Source organism: Sphaerodactylus townsendi, linkage group LG15 (assembly GCF_021028975.2).
Source record: "Sphaerodactylus townsendi isolate TG3544 linkage group LG15, MPM_Stown_v2.3, whole genome shotgun sequence".
NCBI lineage: Eukaryota > Metazoa > Chordata > Lepidosauria > Squamata > Sphaerodactylidae > Sphaerodactylus > Sphaerodactylus townsendi.
Window position 1 is genome coordinate 37,130,238 of NC_059439.1, and position 22,698 is coordinate 37,152,935.

At 50.1% G+C, this 22,698-nt stretch overlaps 1 protein-coding gene and 4 non-coding genes across 5 annotated transcripts; 1 reads left to right on the forward strand and 4 right to left on the reverse strand.

Annotated features, from left to right (window-relative positions):
• Positions 1-7,537: 7,537 nt before the first annotated feature.
• Positions 7,538-7,608, reverse strand: TRNAG-GCC. Its single transcript has one exon. It is a non-coding gene; the product is annotated as a tRNA-Gly (tRNA).
• A 588-nt stretch (positions 7,609-8,196) lies between these two features.
• TRNAG-GCC lies at positions 8,197-8,267 on the reverse strand. The gene has a single exon. It is a non-coding gene; the product is annotated as a tRNA-Gly (tRNA).
• Positions 8,268-10,572: 2,305 nt separating this feature from the next.
• TRNAG-GCC lies at positions 10,573-10,643 on the reverse strand. Its single transcript has one exon. It is a non-coding gene; the product is annotated as a tRNA-Gly (tRNA).
• Positions 10,644-13,515: 2,872 nt separating this feature from the next.
• On the reverse strand, positions 13,516-13,586 carry TRNAG-GCC. The gene has a single exon. It is a non-coding gene; the product is annotated as a tRNA-Gly (tRNA).
• Positions 13,587-14,736: 1,150 nt separating this feature from the next.
• HES7 (hes family bHLH transcription factor 7) lies at positions 14,737-22,137 on the forward strand. Its single transcript, XM_048516862.1, has 4 exons — positions 14,737-14,849; positions 17,575-17,670; positions 19,168-19,255; positions 20,474-22,137. Exons 1-4 carry the CDS (start codon positions 14,808-14,810, stop codon positions 20,872-20,874), a joined length of 627 nt encoding a protein of 208 aa, XP_048372819.1. The 5' UTR covers positions 14,737-14,807; the 3' UTR covers positions 20,875-22,137.
• Positions 22,138-22,698: the final 561 nt, after the last annotated feature.

A 22,698-nucleotide genomic window follows, 5' to 3' on the forward strand; every position in this document is an offset into this window, starting at 1 on the left:
ACAGGAGGTGGTGATGGCCACTAACCTGGATAGCTTTAAAAGGGGCTTGGACAGATTTATGGAGGAGAAGTCATCTCTGGCTACCAATCTTGATCCTCCTTGATCTCAGATTGCAAATGCCTTAGCAGACCAGGTGCTCAGGAGCAACAGCAGCAGAAGGCCATTGCTTTCACCTCCTGCATGTGAGCTCCCAAAGGCACCTGGTGGGCCACTGCGAGTAGCAGAGAGCTGGACTAGATGGAATCCAGTCTGATCCAGCAGGCTAGTTCTTATGTTCTTTTGAAACCCCCCCCCCCTTATCCCTCCCTGTCCAAACAGACCTGTTTTGAGACCACATCTGGAGTCCAGCGGTTTCCCACTGGACAGGGTTGGGAGATCAGGGAGAGGGGGTTAGACAGGCGGTTGAATAGAAGGGGGGGGAGCTTTGTGAAGTGGATTAGGGCATTTGGAAAGGCAAATCCGTTGAGTAGGATTCTTTTTTGTGTGTGTCTCCCACAGATGCGGCCCTTCTGGTGGGGATTATCCAATTTGTGCTAAATTAAACACTCCGTCCCAACGCTTCCTTTATCCAGGGCTTGTTCAGCCAAGAGGCACAAGTTGCCCTTTCAAGTCACTTCTAGGGGTAGTAGGAAAGGGGGGTGGGGGGAATTCTATGATGGCTCCCAGATCTATTTTTTTTTAATTGAAGTTTATTACTTCAATTTAATTATCTAAATTGAAGTTTACCTAAGTTTATTACCTAAGTTGAAGTTTATTACAGATCTATTTTTTTAAAATTGAAGTTTATTACCTTAAAACAGTGGTGGCGAAACTTTTCGAAACCGAGTGCCCAAACTGCAACCCAAAACCCACTTATTTATCGCCAAGTGCCAACACAGCAATTTAACCTGAAGGCTGAGGTTTTAGTTTAGAAAAAAAGCGATTGGCTCCGAGGCGTGCGTTACTCGGGAGTAAGCTTGGTGGTAGTCGGTGGCTTTGCTTTGAAGCAACCGTGCAACTCTTCCAATGGGTGAATCACGACCCTAGGAGGGTTTACTCAGAAGCAAGCCTCATTGCCCACAATCAAGCTTACTCCCAGGGAAAGGATGGTGCTTTAGTTCTTCACATGAAAATCAGTGGGGTTTAACAGCGTCTAACAGGGTTACCTACACTGCTTCCCCAAAACTAGGTCTTAGGTTTAATGCTAACAATTGAGCCCAGCTACCCAAGCCAGCCTAGATGTGTTGGGGGTGGGACTCTGTTTGGCGTGCCCACAAAGAGAGCTCTGAGTGCCACCTCTGTGGCACATAGGTTCGCCATCACTGCCTTAAAAGCATATCAAACAATCATTGTTACATATGTCAAAATTTAAAAAATTCTTGTTACTAAACATTAAATCCACATTCAACATTGGAAGTAAATTTAACATACATCAATAATATTGAATTAGCTTTTCCCCCTCTTCCTACTGACTTTCACTTTAGAGGGAAAAGAAATACCACTCTATCTTCTGTATCCTAGTTCCTAGTATTTCTGTTTCTTATTTTTCTTTTTTATTGGACTTTTCAGCAAGTGAATATCTACACACATTCTACACAATATCTACACATATCTACACATATTCTCAAAGTTTACAGCAATATAACCATTTGTCAAAAATTGCCTTTTCTTTCATATAGTTCAATAATGGGGACAATTTTTTTGAAAAAAAAATTCCATTTCTGTATTCTTCATCAAAGATGTAAGTTTTTCGTTTCCTGCATATTCTATTAAGTTACTCAGCCAATCTTCTATATCTGGAGCATTCTTCCCATCACACGGATCTAGTCAACTGCCTGGAAATTCACAATTTCCAAAAAGTTGCAACCACCCTCCCCAATATGTCAAATTAAGTGTATTTTCAAATCTCTGGCCTGACAATTCCATCTCTGCTTCCAGGATTGGGGTCGCTGGCCAAGACTGTATGGGCTGAATCGTAGAGAAAGTCTGAAAGCTTGGCTCTCTCAGAATTTGGAAGACTGCTGAGATATATAAGCACTGTTTATGGAATCATAGAGGGCCCCTTCCGCACAGGCAAAATAATGCGTTTTCAAACCACTTTCACAACTGTTTGCAAGTGGATGTTGCCATTCCGCACAGCTTCAAAGAGCACTGAAAGCAGTTTGAAAGTGCATTATTCTGCATGTGCGGAATGAGGAGTTGGAAGAGACCCCAAGGGCCATCAAGTCTCCCTAAACCTCTCTTCGTAGGGGATGGATTCCAGACCTTTTACCAGTTTGGTTGCCCTCCTCTGGACCCGTTCCAGCTTGTCAATATCCTTCTGGAATTGCGGTGCCCAGAACTGTACACAATATTCCATGCGAGGTCTAGCCAATGCAGAATAGAGAGATACAATTTACATCCCTCAATGTAGACACTAGACTCCTACCGTGTTTCCCCGAATATAAGACAGTGTCTTATATTAATTTTTGCTCCCAAAGATGCGCTATGTCTTATTTTCAGGGGATGTCTTATTTTTCCACTCCACAGCTGCATGCTCTGGTGTTCTGTTCGACAGACATGCTTCCAAACAAAAACTTTGCTACGTCTTACTTTCAGGGGATGTTCTATATTTAGCACTTCAGCAAAACCTTTACTACGTCTTATTCTCAGGGGAGAATACTACGTCTTATTTTCGGGGAAACAAGGTATTACTACGTCTTATTTTTGGGGAAACAAGGTATTGATACAGCCCAGAATCGCATTGGCTTTCTTGGCCGCCGCATCACACTGCTCTGCTCACTGCTCTGACCTTCTTACATTCTTGGGCTCTTAAGCAGTGGGGATAGAAACTGGCTCTGGACATCTTGTGTTTCTCTTCTGCCAGAGGTGCAAATGGACGCTCATATCCCAGTGAGAAACCCAGGCATGGAGACTCTGCAAACGCAGGTGTGGCTATACCTGCTGCACAGTTCTTGTACAGCATGATGGGGTGTCTCTTCCCCTATAGTGTGCTTCGAGATTAGGAGACTGTGGTGGGGGGGCAGCCTTTTCAAAATGATGCCCCCCTCCCCGCGTTGCTTCCGTCCGCCAACAAAGGCCCCAGATGAGGAGATCGGCCAAGGGTGGCGAGTCACGGACACTGGGACAATTAGTGCTTGGTTTCCACCCCCCACTAAGGCCCCTGGGGAGGGGGACTTCATAGGTCTGCTCTCCCCCTTTAATTAAACCCCGCTCACGAAGTTCCTTGTACAAGGCCAGGCTTCGCTGCCAGCCCCCAGGAGCTTCAAGGGTTCGGGCAGGACGGTTCTTTGTTCAAGACCCTGGCAATATCGGAGGCAGCGGAGGCCGTCCACGGGGGCCTTTGTCCTGGGCGATTGCCCCTCCCCAGGATGTGCCACCCCCCTCCCCACCGTCTCCTCATTCTCATTAGCCACGTCTAGCTGCTTTGCTAATCCACCTCTGGACACTCCTGAAAAGCCACAGTGTTCGTTCTTTCTTGCTAGCAAGGAAAAATTTGCACTAGAGAATAGCACACGTGCGTGCATGCGTGCGTGCGTGCGTGCGTGCGTGCGTGCGTGCGTGCGTGCGTGAAAATGGCCCCTGGAGAGCGGAGGCAGACAAGTAGTATCCGTTCTGGATCATAGAATCATAGAGTTGGAAGAGACCCCCAAGGGCCATCGAGTCCAACCCCCGGCCATGCAGGAACACACCCAGTGGTGGGATCCAAAAAATTTAGTAACAGGTTCCCATGGGGGTGGGATTCAAACAGTGGCGTAGCGCCAATGGGGCTGGGCGGGGCATGACGCGGGTGTGACCGGGCATTCCAGGGGCGGGGCATTGCTGGGCGGGGCTGTGGCAAGGACGCAGCCGCTGCGCCGGTCCTTGGGTGGGAAACGAATGCACGCAGGCGCAGGCTGCCACGCACGCCGGTGCACCTCCCGCTGGACTGCTTCAAGTTCTGCGCGCTACTGCTGAGAGGAGGGGCGTAACTAAGGCAAGAATCACGTGGCAAAATCACCCATTAGTCACCCCCTCTCGGCACACACAAATGATTAGTAACCTACTCTCGGGAACCTGTGAGAACCGGCTGGATCCCATCTCTGAACACACCATCAAAGCACTCCTGACAGCTGGATATCCCAACAGTTCTTATTTATCAGGTAAAATGTCTGGCTTCTCTCCCGGCGGCGTGCTTGCCCGAACATGAGAAAGACCTGTTGGATCGATTGCCGCTCTAGGCCAGCATCTTGTCTCCCAGAGTGGCCAACCAATCCCTCTGGAGAGCCAACGTCAGGGCATAGAGGCTGAGACCTTCCCTGGATGAGAACATCAGAAGAGGCCTGCTGGATCAGACCAGCGAGGGTCCATCTAATCCAGCCTCCTGTCTCACACAGTGGCCAACCAAGTCCAGTAACAGGGCCCAGATCGGCGGACCACAGAGACCCGTGTCTCCCCTAGAGAAAACTGCAGCTTCAGAGGGGAAACTGTATGGGTCCCCCTAGGCTTTTGTGCCCCCACCCCAAACTCCACAGGCACTGCCCCCAAACATCCTGGACTTTCCCAGACAGAAGTTGGTGGCCCCTGATGAGACCTCGAAGAAAATGGGTAGGTGTCAGCACCCAAGACATCAATGAACATGATGTGGTTAATGTATTGTCGAAGGCTTTCACAGCCGGATTCAACTGGTTCTGGTGGGTTTTCCAGGCTGTGTGGCCGTGGTCTGGTGGATCTTGTTCCTAACGTTTCGCCTGCATCTGCGGCTGGCATCTTCAGAGGTGTATCACAGAGGGAAGTCTGTTACACACTGTGATACACCCAGAGGTGGGATCCAGCAGGTTCTCACCAGTTCCCGAGAGTGGGTGACTAATTATTTGTGTGTGCTGAGAGTGGGGTTACTAATTGGGTCTGCTTTTCCGTTAGAAATTCCATTAGGTCCAACAATCATAAAGTCCTGTTGTTAGCGAAGGTAGAAAACGGGATAATTCTCCCTGTTGGGCTGTTTTAAAAACATGTTTTAGAAATATGGTAAAGTTCCTTGTTTAAGGAAAGTATCCTTCTTTTGATTTGTAGAAACAAAATTAAGTATTTGAAAGTGTTAAGAATTTGACAGGCAGTCAATTAGTGGAGAAGTAGTTGTTTCTGTTGGCAGTAGACGATAGGACTTGCTAGAATGAGTTTAAATTATGGACAGAAAGATACCAGCTGGAAATTAGGAACTTTTTTTTTACAGTAAGAGTTTTTTACAGTAACAGAGAAATTATTAATGCCCCGCCCCCAGAATGCCCGGCCACGCCCCCATCTTGCCCCGCCCAGCCCCATTGGCGCTACGCCACTGTTTGAATCCCACCACCATGGGAACCTGTTACTAAAATTTTTGGATCCCACCACTGGATACACCTCTGAAGATGCCAGCCGCAGATGCAGGCGAAACGTTAGCAACAAGATCCACCAGACCACGGCCACGCAGCCCGGAAAACCCACCAGAACCATGATGTGGTCAAATGGCCAGTAAGATGACCTCTGGTTAGCAGAAGTCTCCTCCCAAGATGGGACTTGTTCCCCTTTCCCAGCAAGCACCGTTAAGTCAGGCCAGAGAGACTCACAGCGCCGTCTAGCTGACATCCCGCGCACCGCACGCCTCCCGGCACACCCAGTTTGCTTAACAGTGTGAACCAGTTTGGTGCACTTGTGCATTCGTGATGAGCTGCGAAATCTGCAGCCTTTGAAGCTGTATCTTTCCCTCACGGTTTGGCAGGGGAGGAGTCCATGGGAGGCGGCAGAAGGTGTGGAATGCGAATCCTACCGTCCCAGCCTCACTATTGCCTGAAAGTGGGAACCTAACCCCAATCCACCCACCCACCCACACACACACACTCACTGATTTTCTACATATTTATTTTGTACGATAGCCATGTTTAGATATTTGAAGGGGTGTCATGTTTGGTGAGGGAGCAAGCTTGTTTCCTGATGCTTCTGAGTCTAGGACAGTGATGGCACTCAGAGCCCTCTCTGTGGGCACACACAGAGTCCCCTCCCCCATCTAGGTTGGCCTGGGCCCCTGGGCTCGATTATTAGCATTAAACCTAAGACCTAGTTTTGGTGAGGCAGCGTAGGTAACCCTGTTAAGTGCTGTTAAACCCCACTGATTTTCATGCAAAGAACTAAAGCACAATCCTTTACCTGGGAGTAATCTCGGTTGCTGGCAATGGGGCTTGCTTCTGAGTAAACCCTCCTAGGGTCATGATTCGCCTGTTGGAAGAGTTGGACGGTTGCTTCAAAGCAAAGTCAGCCGCCTGGGAGCCAACCGTTTTTTCTAAACGAAAACCTCAGTATTCGGGTTAAATTGCTGTGTTGGCGCTTTGCGATACATAAGTGGGTTTTGGGTTGCAATTTGGGCACTCGGTCTTGAAAAGGTTCGCCATCAGTGGTCTAGGACCAAGAGTCATGGGTTCAAGGGGAAGGGAAAGAGATTCCACCTAAACATCAGAAAAAACTTCCTGACAATAAGGGCTGTTCAGCAGTGGAAGGCACTACCTCGGAGTGTGGTGGAGTCTCCTTCTTTGGAGGTTCTTAAAGAGAGGCTAGATGGCCATTTGTCGGGAGTACTTTGACTGTGTGTTCCTGCATGGCAGGGGGTTGGACTGGATGGCCCTTGGGGGTCTCTTCCAACTCTATGATTCTAGGATTCTATTAAATATTTAGAAATTGCAGACATTTCCCAGCATAAGAAATCTATGGATTTTTTTTTTTAAAAAAGAAGGTAAGTTCCAGAAATCTTTAAAATCCATTCTTGATTGAAATAACGAATGCAATGTTCTGCTTGTTCTCAGGGAACTAACGCAAAGAGATGTTTGTTGAATTTATTGGCCAGGCCGGAAATGGAACGGGTGACCCCCGCCTGGCAGGCTTGAGGCTTCTGCCACTGGACAACCCAGGCCAGGCCCAGGCAGAAAGGGGGCTAGTTCTCTTGAGCTCTGTCCCGAAACCGGGGGTCGCACTGGGCCACCTCGGAAGGGGCAGAGGCGTTTGCGGAGGGGGCTCGCCTGCCATCTGCTCCTGACAAATGTGGCCCATTCCAGACCCCCAGGGTGCCCCCTGCCCTGAATTGCTGGATGCCCAGCTCAACAGAAGGCCTCCTCCCCCCCTCGGCGGGGGTCTCAGGCAGGTGCCGGAGAGTGTGAAGGCTCGTGGGCTGCCGGGCCGGCAGGAGGTGCCAAGTTGACACCTCGGGGGCGGATCAAAGGGCAGGCGAGGCGCGGCAGGCAATTGACACCTGGGCGTGTGGACGGCTTTCCCAGGGCTGTAAACCCAGGGGGGAGGAGTCGGGCCGGGGGACCCCCGTGGTGGGAGCAGAAGGCAGATCAAGGGGGAGGGGTGCACAGAGCAGGCAGACCTGCCCATCCCTGATCAATTCCTGGTTTCCCTGATTTCAGTTGGAGGGGCTCTCCAAAAAGGAGTCACCCTGCCTGAACCGCAAATTGCCAAATGGGCAAAAGATTATATTTTATATTAATAAAGATGATATTTTTATAATATTTCGTATTACAGGATCTGTGTAGGGGAGGGAAAATGTAATTGCATTGGCCGGGAATCGAACCCGGGCCTCCCGCGTGGCAGGCGAGAATTCTACCACTGAACCACCAATGCATCTGTTCAAACTCTTTTCCACATACATATTTTCCCATCCTCCACAGCTGTTTCGAGTACCTCTTGAATTTTGTCAGCTTATATCATTTCCCCCTTCTTCCATTTTTCTCCTGACAACGACCCTGTGAGGTAGGTTCGGCGGCGAGCACTTGATTAGATGCATGTCTATGAAGATCTCTTCCGATGCAAATGCATTTGGGGCCTGAATGCTCTCGCCAGTCCTGCCATTGCCCTACTACTGCAGGGAGGTATCTTTTTAATTTTTTTTAATTTTGCATGATGCACATGTGCAACTACCCAGGTGTAGCTGATCGTACTGTGGGACAATCAGCATGGCAGCGGGATTCATTTCTGTGTGCCGGCGCAGTGTTGCTTGTGTTGCAGGACAAGAAGAGACTCTATGCTCTTCCCTAACCAATCCCTGGTTGGCAAATCAGACCCCTGGCTTCACTTGGAGGGGCTCTCCAAAAAGGAGTCATCCTTCCTATGTCCCAAATTGCCAAATGGGCAAAAGATTACTGCCCTCATATTGTAGGATCTGTGTGTGTCTGTGTGTGTGTGTGTAAGAGGGAGGAGGAAAATTGTAATTGCATTGGCCGGGAATCGAACCCGGGCCTCCCGCGTGGCAGGCGAGAATTCTACCACTGAACCACCAATGCATCTGTTTGCACTCTTTTCCATAAGCATATTTTCACATCTCCCACAGCTGTTCAGAGCACCTCTTGTGTATACTCAGGTTTATGTCATTCCGCCTTCTTCCAAGAATCATCTCGGATGCAAGGCTTTCCGGGACAAAAGGCTCTTGCAAGTCTAAAAGCAAGGGGCCCCAGCTGGAAGACAGCGTCTCTGAGACTGCGCAGAGTGCAAAGCAATCTGGGACAATTGGGGCAAGCCTCCGTTCTTGCAAAAGAAAGGAACAGGAGAGTCGCTGGAAGAGAGTGTCTCTGAGACTATGCAGAGCGTGCGCTCTGCTGCACCTGGCCCTTTCTTTTGCAAGCACAGACCGTCCCAGATTCCGGCGACCCTTCCTTGGAATCAGCCTCCCGCCATCCCTGTCAACGCCCCCCCCCCTTTTAATGGGCCTGTCATCCTCTGCAAAAGACCCCCCCCCCCAGCTGCTTCCCCCTCCCAAAGCAGCCCTGGGAAAGCCTTCCACACGCCCAGGCGTCAGCGCCCCCCCCCAACCGCCCCTCGCCTGCCCTTTGATCCGCCCCCTAACGTGCCAAATTAGCACCTCCGGGTGGGGGGTGGGGGTGCGGGGAGGGGGGGTCAGGTGTCAACAGCCCCTTTGGCCAAGCCCACGAGCCTTCACACCCCCCGGCGCCTGCCACCACTTCCTGCAGAGAGCCGCCACCCGGGTGGCTGGCGAGACAGAGAGAGCCCTTTGCAGGAATGTGCCCCACCCCCACCCCCCTCGGTGCAGCGAGCCTACCCGGGTTCAGGGTTCCCACGATCGAGGAGAAACCCTGGCATTTCCAGGAGAAGCGGCTCAAGCCAGCCTTACATGTTCAGAATTGGTAAAGCCGCTTTGGAAAGACGGGGGGGGGGGGGGGGGGGGCAGAATAATGCTTAAACCAACAGACTTGCACGTGGCTTGTCAGTTTCATCAATGGACCGTCAGCCAGCTGTTTTCCAGGAAGCGTTGGTAGTTTAGCGGTAGAATTCTCGCCTGCCACGCGGGAGGCACAAGTTCGATTACCGGTCAATGCAACTGTAGTTTTGCTCATTTTGCTTTTCTGCATGTCCATTTTCTTTGTATCCCCCCCCTTTTTTTGGGGGGGAGGAGTACTAGGTCCTTAGGATGGTCAATAATAATAATAATTTAACCACTGTTTTAAAAAGGGATTGGTAATTTATTTGTATGGATGTTTAATTGTTTAATCTTCGGGGATAGGGCGGTATATAAGATTAAACAATGAATAAATAAGATCCTCTGAAGATGCCAGCCACAGATGCAGGCGAAACGTCAGGAGAGAATGCTGCTAGAACACGGCCAGACAGCCCGGAAACCACACAGCACCCAAGTGATTCCGGCCGTGAAAGCCTTCGACAATACAATAAATAAGTAAGTAATAATAGTAATAGTAATAGTAATAGTAATAGTAATGGGTGCAGCGGCTAAAGACCTTGGACAGCACTTAAAAACAATCGGCGCTGACAAAATCACCATATGTCAGCTGCAAAAGGCCACCCTACTCGGCTCTGCACGCATTATTCGTCAATCACACAGTCCTAGACGCTTGGGAAGTGTCCGACGTGTGATGTAATACAAAATCCAGCATATTGATCTTGTTTCCTGTGTATTACTGTTTTTGTATCAATAATAATAATAATAATAAATCTTCGAACTGACAAAATTAACATCGGTCAAATTCAGAAGGCAGCCCTGCTGGGATCCCCATGAATACTACGCCGATACATCACAACTTCCTAGGCCTCTGGGTGAGGCTCGAATTGTAATGAAGGCCAACAACCAGCTAAAGATCTGGCAGCTGTGAAATCTACTACTACTACTACTACTACTACTACTACTACTACTACTACTACTACAAGAACAACAACAACAACAACAAGAACAACAATAATAATAATATCCAGAAACAAAACTCCAGATACATTTTATGAAAACCAAAATAGACAGCACAATCAAAATAGACAGCACAATCTATAAGCTTTCCCTATGTCCAGCGGTCTTCGTCAGTTTTGATAGTCAAAGGCTGGGACACTGTATTGTGTTATTTGGGACTGAACTTAATACAAAACATCATGTGAGAGTTTGCTTTGGCTTCTTTGTCTACTGCCCAGTTTATTCCCTGTTCCCCGTGCCTACGTTTGATGGAGAAAGGAAAGTGAACCAACCAAATTACAGCTGAAACAACCTGGAAGAATCGCGTTGTTCTCTGATGACGTGAAGTATTTTTCTTCTTCTTAGAGTTTATGATAGAAGAAGGAAAAAAATGTGACTGCATTGGCCGGGAATCGAACCCGGGCCTCCCGCGTGGCAGGCGAGAATTCTACCACTGAACCACCAATGCGCTCTTGAGAACCTCTGGCTGCCCATCGCCAGTTAAAATCGTTCCTCGCGATACTCTGCTGTTACCTTTATTGTCCGTGTCTTTGTTAAAATACTTTCCCCATTCATTTTTTAGTCTCGAATTCTGTTCTGCAAACATGGATTGCGAGAGGGGGGCTGCATTTATGGATCACGAGAGGGGGGCTGCATTTATTATTGTCTAAAGCATTAAATATTTGTAAATTATAATTAATAATAATGGCTATTTATTATTTGCCAAGTGCTGAAATTACAGCGTTCCCCTTTCCTTAGCCTGCAAAATGTAAACAGGTGAGAGAGGGGAACCTGGTCTGGAAGGCCCCCAGGTGCAGCCCAATTTGGACAAGGACCAATTTGTTTCCTGACCCCCAGAGCCTCCCATTTCTGGCGCGCCAGTTTCCCAAGGGGGTTTCTCCGGCCAATTGACCTGGGCCCCAAATGGCCCCTTTCACCACCAGGTGAGAATTCTGCTATTCCCCTCCCACGGCTGTGATGGCCCCCATAAACCCATGAAGCAGCCCCAGGGGGGAGGGCAGAGGGGATGAAAGGGAGACGGCAGGGCTGGCCTTTCATGGGATCTGCTCTGCTTACCCTTTGAGGGCTGCAAGAAGTCAGGCCTGCATGCCACGGGAGAGGCCCTCTTCAGACTGCTGGCACCTTAAGGAGTGTATTAAACAGATCAGCAAATATATACAGTCAAACCAATACTAAAAAATCTTTAGGCCAGCCAAGCCTAAGAAACATGGACTGTATATATAGTGATACAAGGCAATGAGCTAATTGGTATATGCTTATGACATCCTATACCAGTGGTGGCGAACCTATGGCACTGGTGCCAGAGATGGCACTCAGAGCTCTCTCTGTGGGCACGTATGCACAGAATTCATCATGTGGGGGAATGGAAAATCACCCCCCACACACACCCACACCCCTAAGCTAGCCTGGGCATGATCCTTTACCTGGGAGTAAGCTCAGTTGCTGGCAATGGGGCTTGCTTCTGAGTAAACCCTCCTAGGGTCGTGATTCACCCATTTGAAGCATTGCAAGGTTGCTTCACCAAGCTTACTCCCGAGTAACATACGCCTCAGAGCCAACTGTTTTTTTCTAAACTAAAACCTCAGTATTCAGGTTAAATTGCCGTGTTGGCACTTTGCGATAAATAAGTGGGTTTTGGGTTGCAATTTGGGCACTCGGTCTCGAAAAGGTTTGCCATCACTGTCCTATACAATGCCTTTGAGAATTTATTACTAAGTACAGTCCCATTGCGTTTCTTAAGTTGCCTGTGTGCCCTCATTATGTGTTTTGTTATTACCTTTATATCCAGTTGAATGTTACTTATCATATAAGCACAATATATCTTTATGAATAATCTTTATGAACGGTTTATGAATTATCTATTGAAGTTATACTCAAACTATGTGCATATACCAATTAGCTCATTGCCTTGCATCACTATATACACAGTCCATGTTTCTTAGGCTTGGCTGGCCTAAAAAATTTTAAGTATTACCTTGAGGAGTGTCCCAGGCAGTGGTGGGATTCAATTAATTTAACAACTGGTTGTTTACAAGCACCATTTTAACAAACGGTTCCTGCCGAAGTGGTGCGAACCGGCTGAATCCCACCACTGGTCCCAGGGGTCACTTTGGCGGACTGTAATGCCCCCCCTCCATTTTTGATGGTAGACCTCTACCCCCCCCCCCACACACACACACAGTTGCCCTGTTGAAGATGACCGCCAGAACCCTCCACGCAGGGCCATCTTAGCTGCATGATAGCCCCCCCAGGCAAAGCCATGCACTGGTACCCCCACTTGCACAACCGCTCACAGGAACAAAAATGTAAATGGCCAATAACATTCAACATATATTTATTGGTACTTCCAACAAAATCAGTGTTTAAACATTTTTTTTAAAAAAATATCATGGTGTACAGGAAAGATTAATCAACATAAACAGGAGTAGTGTCTAGATCGAGGGACGCGTGAAGCAAAAAAGGTAGATTGTAGCTTATCAGCTACATATCACTTTTACTGCCAGAATGGGGGCGTAATATGGCAAACTTCGGAGCCAGCGTGGTATAGTGGTTAAGAGCAGGTGGGTTCTAATCTGGAGAACCGGGTTTGGTTCCCCACTATTCCACCTGAGTGGCGGAGGCTTTTCTGGTGAACCAGATGTGTTTCAGCACTCCTACATTGGGCTAGTCCCAGTTCTTTGGAATTCTTTTAGCGCCACCTGCCTCACAAGGTGTCTGTTGTGGGGGGAGGGAGGGAAAGAAGAAGAAGAAGAGTTTGGATTTATATCCCCCCTTTCTCTCCTGCAGGAGACTCAAAGGGGCTTACAATCTCCTTTCCCTTCCCCCCTCACAACAAACACCCTGTGAGGTAGGTGGGGCTGAGAGAGCTTCGAGAAGCTGTGACTAGCCCAAGGTCACCCAGCTGGCGTGTGTGGGAGTGCCCAGGCTAATCTGAATTCCCCAGATAAGCCTCCACAGCTCAGGCGGCAGAGCTGGGAATCAAACCCGGTTCCTCCAGATTAGATACATGAGCTCTTAACCTCCTACGCCACTGCTGCTCCTTGTAAGCCACCTTGAGTCTCCTTACAGGAGAGAAAGGTGGGATATAAATCTGTGTGCCGGCGCAGCTATGCGTGTGTTGCAGGACAAGAAGAGACTTCATGCTCTTCCCTAACCAATCCCTGGTTGGCAGATCAGACCCCTGGCTTCACTTGGAGGGGCTCTCCAAAAAGAAGTCATCCTTCCTATGTCCCAAATTGCCTAATGGGCAAAAGATTACTGCCCTCATATTGAAGGATCTGTATGTGTTTGTGTGTAAGGGGGAGGAGGAAAATTGTAATTGCATTGGCCGGGAATCGAACCCGGGCCTCCCGCGTGGCAGGCGAGAATTCTACCACTGAACCACCAATGCATCTGTTCACACTCTTTTCCATGAGCATATTTTCACATCTTCCACAGCTGTTCAGAGTACCTCTTGTGTATACTCAGTTTTATGTCATTCCACCTTCTTCCAAGAATGATCTCGGATGCAATGCTTTCCGGGCCAAAAGGCTCTTGCAAGTCTAAAAGCAAGGGGCCCCAGCTGCAAGAGAGCGTCTCTGAGACTGTGCAGAGTGCAAGGCACTCTGGGACGGTTTGGGCAAGCCTCCGCTCTTGCAAAAGAAAGGACCAGGGAGAGTTGTTGGAAGAGTGTGCCCTGCCAATCGGCGGGCTTTCTCCCCTCAAAAAACTTTCAATCTATCTTATCTACGACCTCTTTTAAAATCTTAATTTCTCATATATAACACTGGAAAGGGGAAACAGCGAACACAAAAAGCAGAGAACTGCCTCGAGTCCCATCTTAAGGGCCCTTCCGCACATGCCGAATAATGCACTTTCAATCCACTTTGCAGCTGTGCGGAATAGGTAGCAAAATCCACTCGCAAACAGTTGTGAAGGTGGATTAAAAGTGCATTATTTTGCATGTGTGGAAGGGGTTTTGCCATTAGTTTTGTAGCTCGTAATAATAATAATAATAATAATAATAATAATAATAATAATAATAATAATAATAATAATAAGAAGAAGAAGAAGAAGAAGAAGAAGAAGAAGAAGAAGAAGGCTTGATAGACCGCCCAACCCCCGAAGAGCTTCCCCGGAACACGGGTTTGATTCCCCACTATTCCACCTGAGTGGTGGAGTGGATACAGCCCCCCCCCCCCCCCAATCCTCTTCTCAGGAATTGAGCCTTGCAAATGTACCACTTTCCCCCGCTCTGGCACCGAAGACGAACAGGGGCATCTTGCAAACCGAGCCAGGCTGCAAAATGCACACTTTTTTGAGCTGAGCTGTGCAATTTCCCCTTGCCAGGCGACGGCTCAACAAAGTCCGAGCTGGGGCCGATTTGCAACCCCTGACCCACTTTACAAAATCCAGCCACCCCACCCCCCCACCCCCCCTCGCAGTTGTGTGAGGTGGGGGGGCTGCCCCCGTACAAAGTCGTGCCGAGCCTGCTCTTCACACCTCTGGCAGGGGGGCAGCAAATGCAGAGCCGGAAGGGTCGTGAAAGGAGGGGGCGGGGCAGGGGGGGCTGGCCGCCCCTCCCCCCGGGGGCAAGGCATGGCCCGGCCAGGCGCTCGGGGCGGCAGAGGCGATGGTGACCACGGAGAGCGCGGAGCCCGGAGGGCTGAGAAAGGTAGATGGGTGCCCGCGGGGCAGCAGCCGTGCCTGGCCCCCAGCGAGCGCCGGCCGGGGGGAGTGGGAGTCCGGGGGGGGGGGGCTTGCAAGGAGCTTTCGGGAGAGATCGCAGGAGCTCGTGTTGGAACAAACACTGAAAGGGTCGCGGGACCTCGCATTGCTTAAATGTTGGGGGATCGCGGGATCTCGTGCAGCAGCGAGATAATGCTGGGGGGGGGGTCGCGGGTGCCACAAAAGCGGGGAGGGCGCGGGACTGTTGCAACGAATGCTGCTTGGGGGGTCTTTGAGGCGCCGCCAGACCCCGGGTTCTCTTTTGCAAGGGGGGGGAGCGGGGGAAGCGCCTTCAGGTGGCGACCCTGTAGGCGACCCTATAGTGGCACTGGTTTACCGCCGTCGCTTGTCTCTGAGTAGCTACTCTGGACTCTTTGGGGAGAGCCAAACCGGGGGGGGGGGGGGGGCAGTCCTAGATCGACACTAGTCTGGGTCAGGGCACAAGACTTGCGGGGGGGGGGGGGCCCGGGCATTACCTGCTTCATAGCCGAGATCTGAAGATGCTAACTACCTGCCCCCTTTGTAGAGGGATGCTAACCACCTGTTCCCCCCCCACCCCGTCCCCCCTCCCCCCCCCACCCCACATAGCCAGAGGAGAGGCGTTTTCCTTGCTATGCCTGGAGTTCAAATTGGGGGGGGGCGGACGCGCCAGGTTAAGGGGTGCAGACCTGGGGTCTCCCACCTGTGGCCTTCCAGATGTTCACGGGCTGCGATTCCCATCAGCGCTGCCAATGGGCCATGCTGGCAGGGGCTGATGGGGATCGTAGTCCACGAACATCTGGAGGGCCACAGGTGAGAGACTCCTGGCGTAGAGCACAGGTGTCAAACTCGCGGCCCTCCCGATGTTATGGACTACAGTTCCCATCATCCCCTGCCAGAACCATGATGGCAGGGGATGATGGGAACTGTAGTCCATAACATCTGGAGGGCCGCGAGTTTGACACCTACGGCGCAGAGGATTGGGAGAACATGGATCGCTCAGTGTTTTGGACCCCTGGCAATACCAGAGTCGCGCTCGGGTGCAGAGGAAACTCGAGAGATGTGGGGGGGTGGGGGAGTTTGGCTTCAGGAAACAGTTGAGCAGCTTTCCAGCCATTCTGTAATAACGCTGTTTGTTCTGTTTTCTTTTGATCAGGGGAAAAATATATATATATTTGCCTGCTGTCAGGTCAGCCCCTTCTCAAGCTAGAGGCTGCCCCCCACTGGGAGGGGGAGGGGTCTCCAAGATGAACTGGGCCGTCGCTCAAAGGGGTGGGAACAATTGGAGACAGCTGAAACCATTGGGAGGGACAAAGGGGACAAGTCTGGTTACCACCCTCCAGGTGGGGCCTTGAAGATCTTCTGGGACTACTAGGGATTTCTGGGCACCAGAGATCAGTCCCCTAGGTCAAAATGGAGTGGGGGGGGGGGCTGTAGGGGATACTATAGGCCAGTGATGGCGAACCTGTAGCACGCGTGCCAGAGGTGGCACTCAGAGCCCTCTCTGTGGGCACACGCAAACAGAGTGCCCCCGCCCCCATCTAGGACTCAATTATTAGCATCAAACCTAAGACCTAGTTTTGGGGAAGCAGTGTAGGTAACCCTATTAAGTGCTGTTAAACCCCACTGATTTTCATGTGAAGAACTAAAGCACGATCCTTTACCTGGGAGTAAGCTCAGTTGCTGGCAATGGGGTTTGCTTCTGAGTAAACCCTCCTAGGGTCATGAGTCACCCATTGGAAGAGTTGCACGGTTGCTTCAAAGCAAAGCCATTGACTACCACCAAGCTTACTCCTGAGTAACGCACGCCTCGGAGCCAACCTTTTTTTCTAAACGAAAACCTCAGTATGCAGGTTAAATTACCGTGTTGGCACTTTGCGATAAATCAGTGGGTTTTGGGTTGCAATTTGGGCACTCGGTCTTGAAAAGGTTCGCCATCGCTGCTATAGGCTGCTTCTAGTTATAATTTGGAGGGTGTCGAGCAGATTTCTCAGGTGTATGTGTTGCTAATTTCCCAAATGCAAAATGCTGGGTCCGGAACCCTTTGGGGAAGCCACAAAACCCCCGTCAGAAGCCCCCGGACGTCACACTTTTCAGATGGTGGTTCTGGAGTTTAGCAAGAGCAGCTGCCCAGTTTAGCTCCACGTTGTCACAAATGAATGAATTTCTTGACGGGGCTCCGAACAACCAATTCTTTGCCAACCTCCAGGTAGGGGCTGGGGGCCTCCTAGAATTTCAGCTGACCTCCAGACAGACATCCATTGCCCTGGGTTTTAAGCTGCAATTTTGATAGGTTTTAAGGGGTCTGTCATGGGAAAGACAGCTTAGAAATGCCATGAAATAAATAGTCAAATTGGCTGCTTGGGGGAGTGGGGTCTATGGCATTCTACCCTGCTGAAATCTCTCCCCATGGCCTCACCCAAATCTCCAGGAATGTCCCAACCTGGAGTTGGCAACCTGTTCCCAGTGCTAAATTTATTGCTGGACTTTTAAAACAAAAAAAACTGTTCTAAGAAATAAAATTGGTCGCATTTCCTGTGTTGCATTTTTAAAGAAATACCGTCCCGTCCCCCCGCCCCCCCAGGAGAAGATCCGCTCCCTGCTTTATAAGGCAGAACATTATTCTGCCCGTGTTTGTGCCAGGTTAGCCCCCCCATGCAGGGGTCAAACCCCCCCATTGTTTCTCTGTTCAGATGCTGAAGCCCTTAGTGGAGAAACGGCGGAGGGACCGTATCAATAGGAGCCTGGAAGAACTTCGCCTCCTCCTACTGCAGAGAACTCAGTGCCAGGTCAGTGAGGGGGGGCCCCCTGCAGCTTCCTTTAACCTTCCTGTCCCTCGCGAGCCCCACAGATACGACAAACAGGCACGCGGAACAGAGAACATATGCGCACACTGTCCTGGATTGCTTCCTAGAAGGGTTTAGAGTTGATTGAACCGCCTTGAAGGGCATTGAAGTGCGTTGTGCATTTGTTTCTTCAACGACCAGCAGGTGGCACTGTTGCTCTGCTTCGCTGTACCTTTAAAGACATGATGGCTGGGGTTCTTTAAAAGTCAGAGAAACGGGTGGCTCTGGGCACGGGATCTCATTTGTCCTCTCGTGGTTACACCAGGCCTGTCGCAGAATTGTTATCAAAAATAATATTTTGTACCGTTAAGGCTCAAGTACTGTGAAATACAGTTTCCTTAAATAATGCTTAACAAACACATAGGTATTACTCCCTTCACAATTATGTTTTTACTAGAGCAATAATTTTTATGCCCTTGCAATGATGTAACTCAAACAAAAAAGTCTCTTTCCATGGATATAATATAAGCGTACAATATTCAGGAAATTACATTTACGGGAACCAGCCGATCTTGTCCCCGCAGTACACACGTTTCCAAGTTATGCAGAACTCTCACGTTAAATAAATGCAAAAGAGGAGGGTGAAAAGACATCCGATGACTGCTTTGCTCAAATCGCACAATGACTTCATTTCCAAACACCGCAGCTGCCAGCGCACCGATTGACCTTCTCTCTGGGAGTTCTGGGTTCTAATCTCAGATATTTTGGGATTCCATGTTGGCAGCAAAGATTAAGTTCTAGCTGACGTGTGCCAAGGTTTGGTTGGGCCTGTTGGTTACGTGGTGGCGTAGAGTACTGTCAAGCCACAACAGACTTTGACAGCTATGTAGAGTTTAGGGTGTTGTGGGTTTTCCGGGTTGTATGGCCGTGTTCCAGTAGCATTTTCTCCTTAAGTTTCACCTGCATCTGTGGCTGGCATGTTCAGAGGATGATGCCAGCCACGTAGGCAGGTGAAATGTCTGGAGAAAAATGCTACTGGAACACAGCCATACAACCCGGAAAACCCACAACACCCTAGTGATTCTGGCCGTGAAAACCTTTGACAATACATATGTAGAGTTTTCCAGACCAGAGACATTCAGCCGTGATTGGCCATTTCCTGGCTTTGTGTAGCAGCCCTGGACTTCCTTGGTGGTTTCCCTAACCAGGGCCGACTCTATCTGAAACCGGCTGCATGCATGATTCAGTTTAGCGATGCACGTTTTCATCTAAACCCCCCAGGCCTTGCATCCAGATTCACACCTGACCCAACCAGATGCCCTGGGAGGCCCATAACAAGGGCACAAAGATTCCCTCCTCCAGCAACTGGCATTTAGAGGTATATTGCCACTGCAAATGGAGGCTCTCTACCTTACCCAGTGCTGACCGCTTGCATGCGCTCTCATCCCTTCCCAGCAAATTTTTCCCTTCAGCCACCCTCTCGGACATCTTTCTTTACAGACTCTGAAGAACCCTAAAGTGGAGAAAGCGGAGATCCTGGATGTCGCCGTAGGATACCTACGAGAGATGAACTCTGCTAAACCCCAGGGTACAACTGACCGGCATGGCGAGGGTGGGGGAAACGTATTTGAGTGGCAGGATGTAGGCCGGCGGGGCGGTGAGTTGGGGGTGAATCTTTGCACCAAGGTAAAGAAAACGAGAGGGGATCGAAGTCCATTCCGTAGCTTTCCTGCCTCACTGCAAGAGCGGCAGCGGCGTAGTGCTTCAGAGCAGGTACACTCTAATCTGAAGGAACCGGGTTTGATTCCCCGCTCTGCCACTTGACCTGCGAAGGCTTATCTGGTGAACCAGATTAACTTGTGCACTCTTAACACATGCCAGCTGGGTGACCTTGGGCTAGTCACAGTTCTTTGGAGCTCTCTCAGTCCCACCCACCTCACAGGGTGTTTGTTGTGGGGGTGGGGTGGGGGCAGGAAGGGAAGGGAGATTGTAAGCCCCTTTGAGTCTCCTTACAGGAGATTAAGGGGGGGGAGGTATAAATCCAAACTCTTCTTTTCCAGTGGGTGGAGGGGGAGAATTGAGCACCAATCTGTTTCTTTGTAAACACACTGGAGAACAGTAGCCCCAGTTCATCTGGAATCCCTCCTGATCAGGCAAACCCTTTATTCAAGCTCTGCTCTGACGTGATGACTTCTCTAGAGCCAGCACCCAAAGGTGCCCTGTTCATGAGAAGGCCCCTTACAGGAGGCCCAAAGCTGAATGTGTGGATTGCGCTGGGCCAGAGGCGTAGCTGGGCCAAACTGCACCCGGTGCGCAGTGTGTTTTTTTGCCCCCATCCCCGCCGTGGCGCCCCCACCCCCTTTCCACACTTACCTTAGTACCTTTTCTTTTTCTAGTACTTTTTCAGCCTGAAAAAGTACTAGAAAAAGAAAAGGAACTAAAGGAAGTGTGGAAAGGGGGGCGGGCGGCGCTGCGGAGGGGGGGCACCACGAGGGGTCGCAAGGAAAAAAGGGAGGGGCGATTTTCCGCCCCCAGGCCCGGTGCACAACACACACCCTTGTCCCCTTGCTGCTACGCCACTGTCCTGGGCTTGAGCTGGCAAAGGGAAACACAGGCTCCAGCGATCTGCAGTGGGCCTCCTGCAGCCACAAGTACCTATTTGTCCCCCTTTTTAAAAAAACGCACCCAGCCCCCCCAAAAAAGGGTCCAATCTGCAGCCGTGGCTCTCTAGAAGTAGGCAGGTCTGGCTTCGGCCCTGTCTGCCCCATCGGCTCTCTTCCCCGCTCTCTATTTTCTTCCTTTTCAGGCGCTGACCTCCCGGAGGACGGGACCCTGCAGACCTGCTACATGATGGGGTTCCGGGAATGCCTCCTCGGCCTGGCGGCTTTCATCCAGCAAGCCCACCCTTCCGTGCAGAGCCACCTGCTCGACACCTTGCACCTGTACCTTGCGTCCAAGCCGGAGCCCCGCAGCCACGACTGGAGCTGCGGGCCTCTCTCCCCGAGCTCTTCCTTGGGGGAAACGCCTCCGAGGACTCCGGAGGCCTTTTGCTCCCCTCTGAAGCAGACCGACGAACCGTTGCGCAGCCCGGACCCACCTCGATCCGGCGGGGGACAACTCGCGAGTCAGCAGAGACACACCCACCAGGGCAGCGCCTCTCCCAAAAGGATGCCTCCGCCACAGGCTTATTGGAGACCTTGGCCCTAGACCCGAGTGTATAAACACTCCCCACCCTCGAGACCCAACCAGGGGGGCATTTTTTTTTTGTACATACCTGTAAAAATCTGCGAGTGCTGGGATTGCGGCAGGTGTCTTTGGAATTTATAATACCGTGGGGTATTTAGCATTCTCCCTCCTGAGAAAGGTAGATAGTTTCTGAGCCGCTAGTAGAGGGGTCCCCATATTGCTCCAGGGCGCCACTTACCTGCTGACACCTTTCCAGGTACCTGCCAAGTGTGTTTAAAAAGTGGGCAGGGGTTCGGCCCAAGGGAGTTTCTGACCAGTCGCCGGAGAGTTGGCTGGCTGTTTTAAAAACGTTGCTTTGGGCAACAGCTGCAACCACCCACAGCTGTGTGACCGAAGGTAAGCTACGGCAGCATTGTTGTGACTGCGCCCATCACCCCATAACAAAGTTCAGGGAGATTGGGACGGGAACCCTGACCCAGTGGCTTGGAACCAGGTGGGAGTCTTTCCCCCCACCCCAAAGCTTAGCAGGCCTTGAAAACAAAACGAAAGGATCCATAATTGGAGGCTGACGCTCCCAGGTAAGTAACGGATGGGGTGGTCGCGAGCAGCGCAGCCTGCTCTTTCCCCGAGCCTGCCTTCGAGGCCTGCCCAGGAGGCAGAAATCCAGAGAGCGCAGCTTTTCCTAGCAGCACAAATTGGCAGCGGGGAAAGCTGTATTCCTGGAACATCCCCCACAGCTTGTGTAGGGCCTCAACTCATTTTTTGGTACTCTGGTAAGCTGTACCCAAATGGCATCCTGTTAGAGATGCTAAATTTAGTCCCTTTTCCATGCAACCACATGTTATTGCGTAAGCTGCAGTGTTACCAAGAGGTTGAGACTAGGGCCCATTAGAAACTCTGGAGCGGAACGTGCTGTCTCAGCGCACAACACACAAGCAACTGGATTCCCACACACCTTAAATATCTCATATCCGATATAGAAGTTTGGGTGCGCGAGTGTATGATGGCGTGCTTGAATTTCCGTATTTGTGGGCATGCAGATGTATATAAATACGTTGTTGAAATCACGGCATTTTTTTTCCTTTCAGCTCGAAAAAAAAAGTTTAACTCTAACTCGCCCCTTTTCTTTGATTTGTGTTCAAAATTTCTTATATATTAATTTTCTTCTAGCTATGACTTGTATTTGGGTTCTCCTCTTTTAAAAAAAAGAAATAGTTCTTGCAGAGGGGTTACTTTCTGTGAAACCTATATGTGTATTGTAATAAAATATGTATCCATTTTAAATCCTGTGTTTATATTTATTGCAAACGCAATATATTTATTGAAAACAAATTTCTTACGCTTTGGACATTCCCTCCAAATGAGGTTATCGATACTGTCACAGAGATCCACTGACAGGATTGAACGATGTTCCTCTTACAATTTAGGCTTGTGACCAATTACTGGGCCACATTTTTTAATATAGAATCACAGAGTTGGAAGAGACTCCCAAGGGCCATCCAGTCCAACCCCCTGCCATGCAGGAACACGCAATCAAAGCACTCCCGACAGATGTTCATCCAGCCTCTGTTGAAAAACCTCCAAAGAAGGAGATTTTTGAACAGAGGTTGGATACCAGGAGCCCTGTTGTGCGGCATCAGGAGTAAAAACCCACCTTGCTTGAACTAACAAGGAGCTATCGCACAACGGTCAGTCCCTTGTGGCGAAAAAAGATGGCTGCCCCGGCACCCACCCTGTCTTCGAAGAAGAAGAAGAAGAAGAGTTTGGATTTATATCCCCCCTTTCTCTCCTGTAGGAGACTCAAAGGGGCTGACAATCTCCTTTCCCTTCCCCCCTCACAACAAA

Excerpts from the sequence above, each read along its gene's own strand:
- HES7 (XM_048516862.1), top strand. The coding sequence starts at position 14,808 with ATGGTGACCACGGAGAGCGCGGAGCCCGGAGGGCTGAGAAAG. Across the intron at positions 17,671-19,167 it reads TGCAGAGAACTCAGTGCCAG|ACTCTGAAGAACCCTAAAGT; the intron begins GTCAGTGAGGGG and ends CTTTCTTTACAG. Across the intron at positions 19,256-20,473 it reads GAACTCTGCTAAACCCCAGG|GCGCTGACCTCCCGGAGGAC; the intron begins GTACAACTGACC and ends CTTCCTTTTCAG.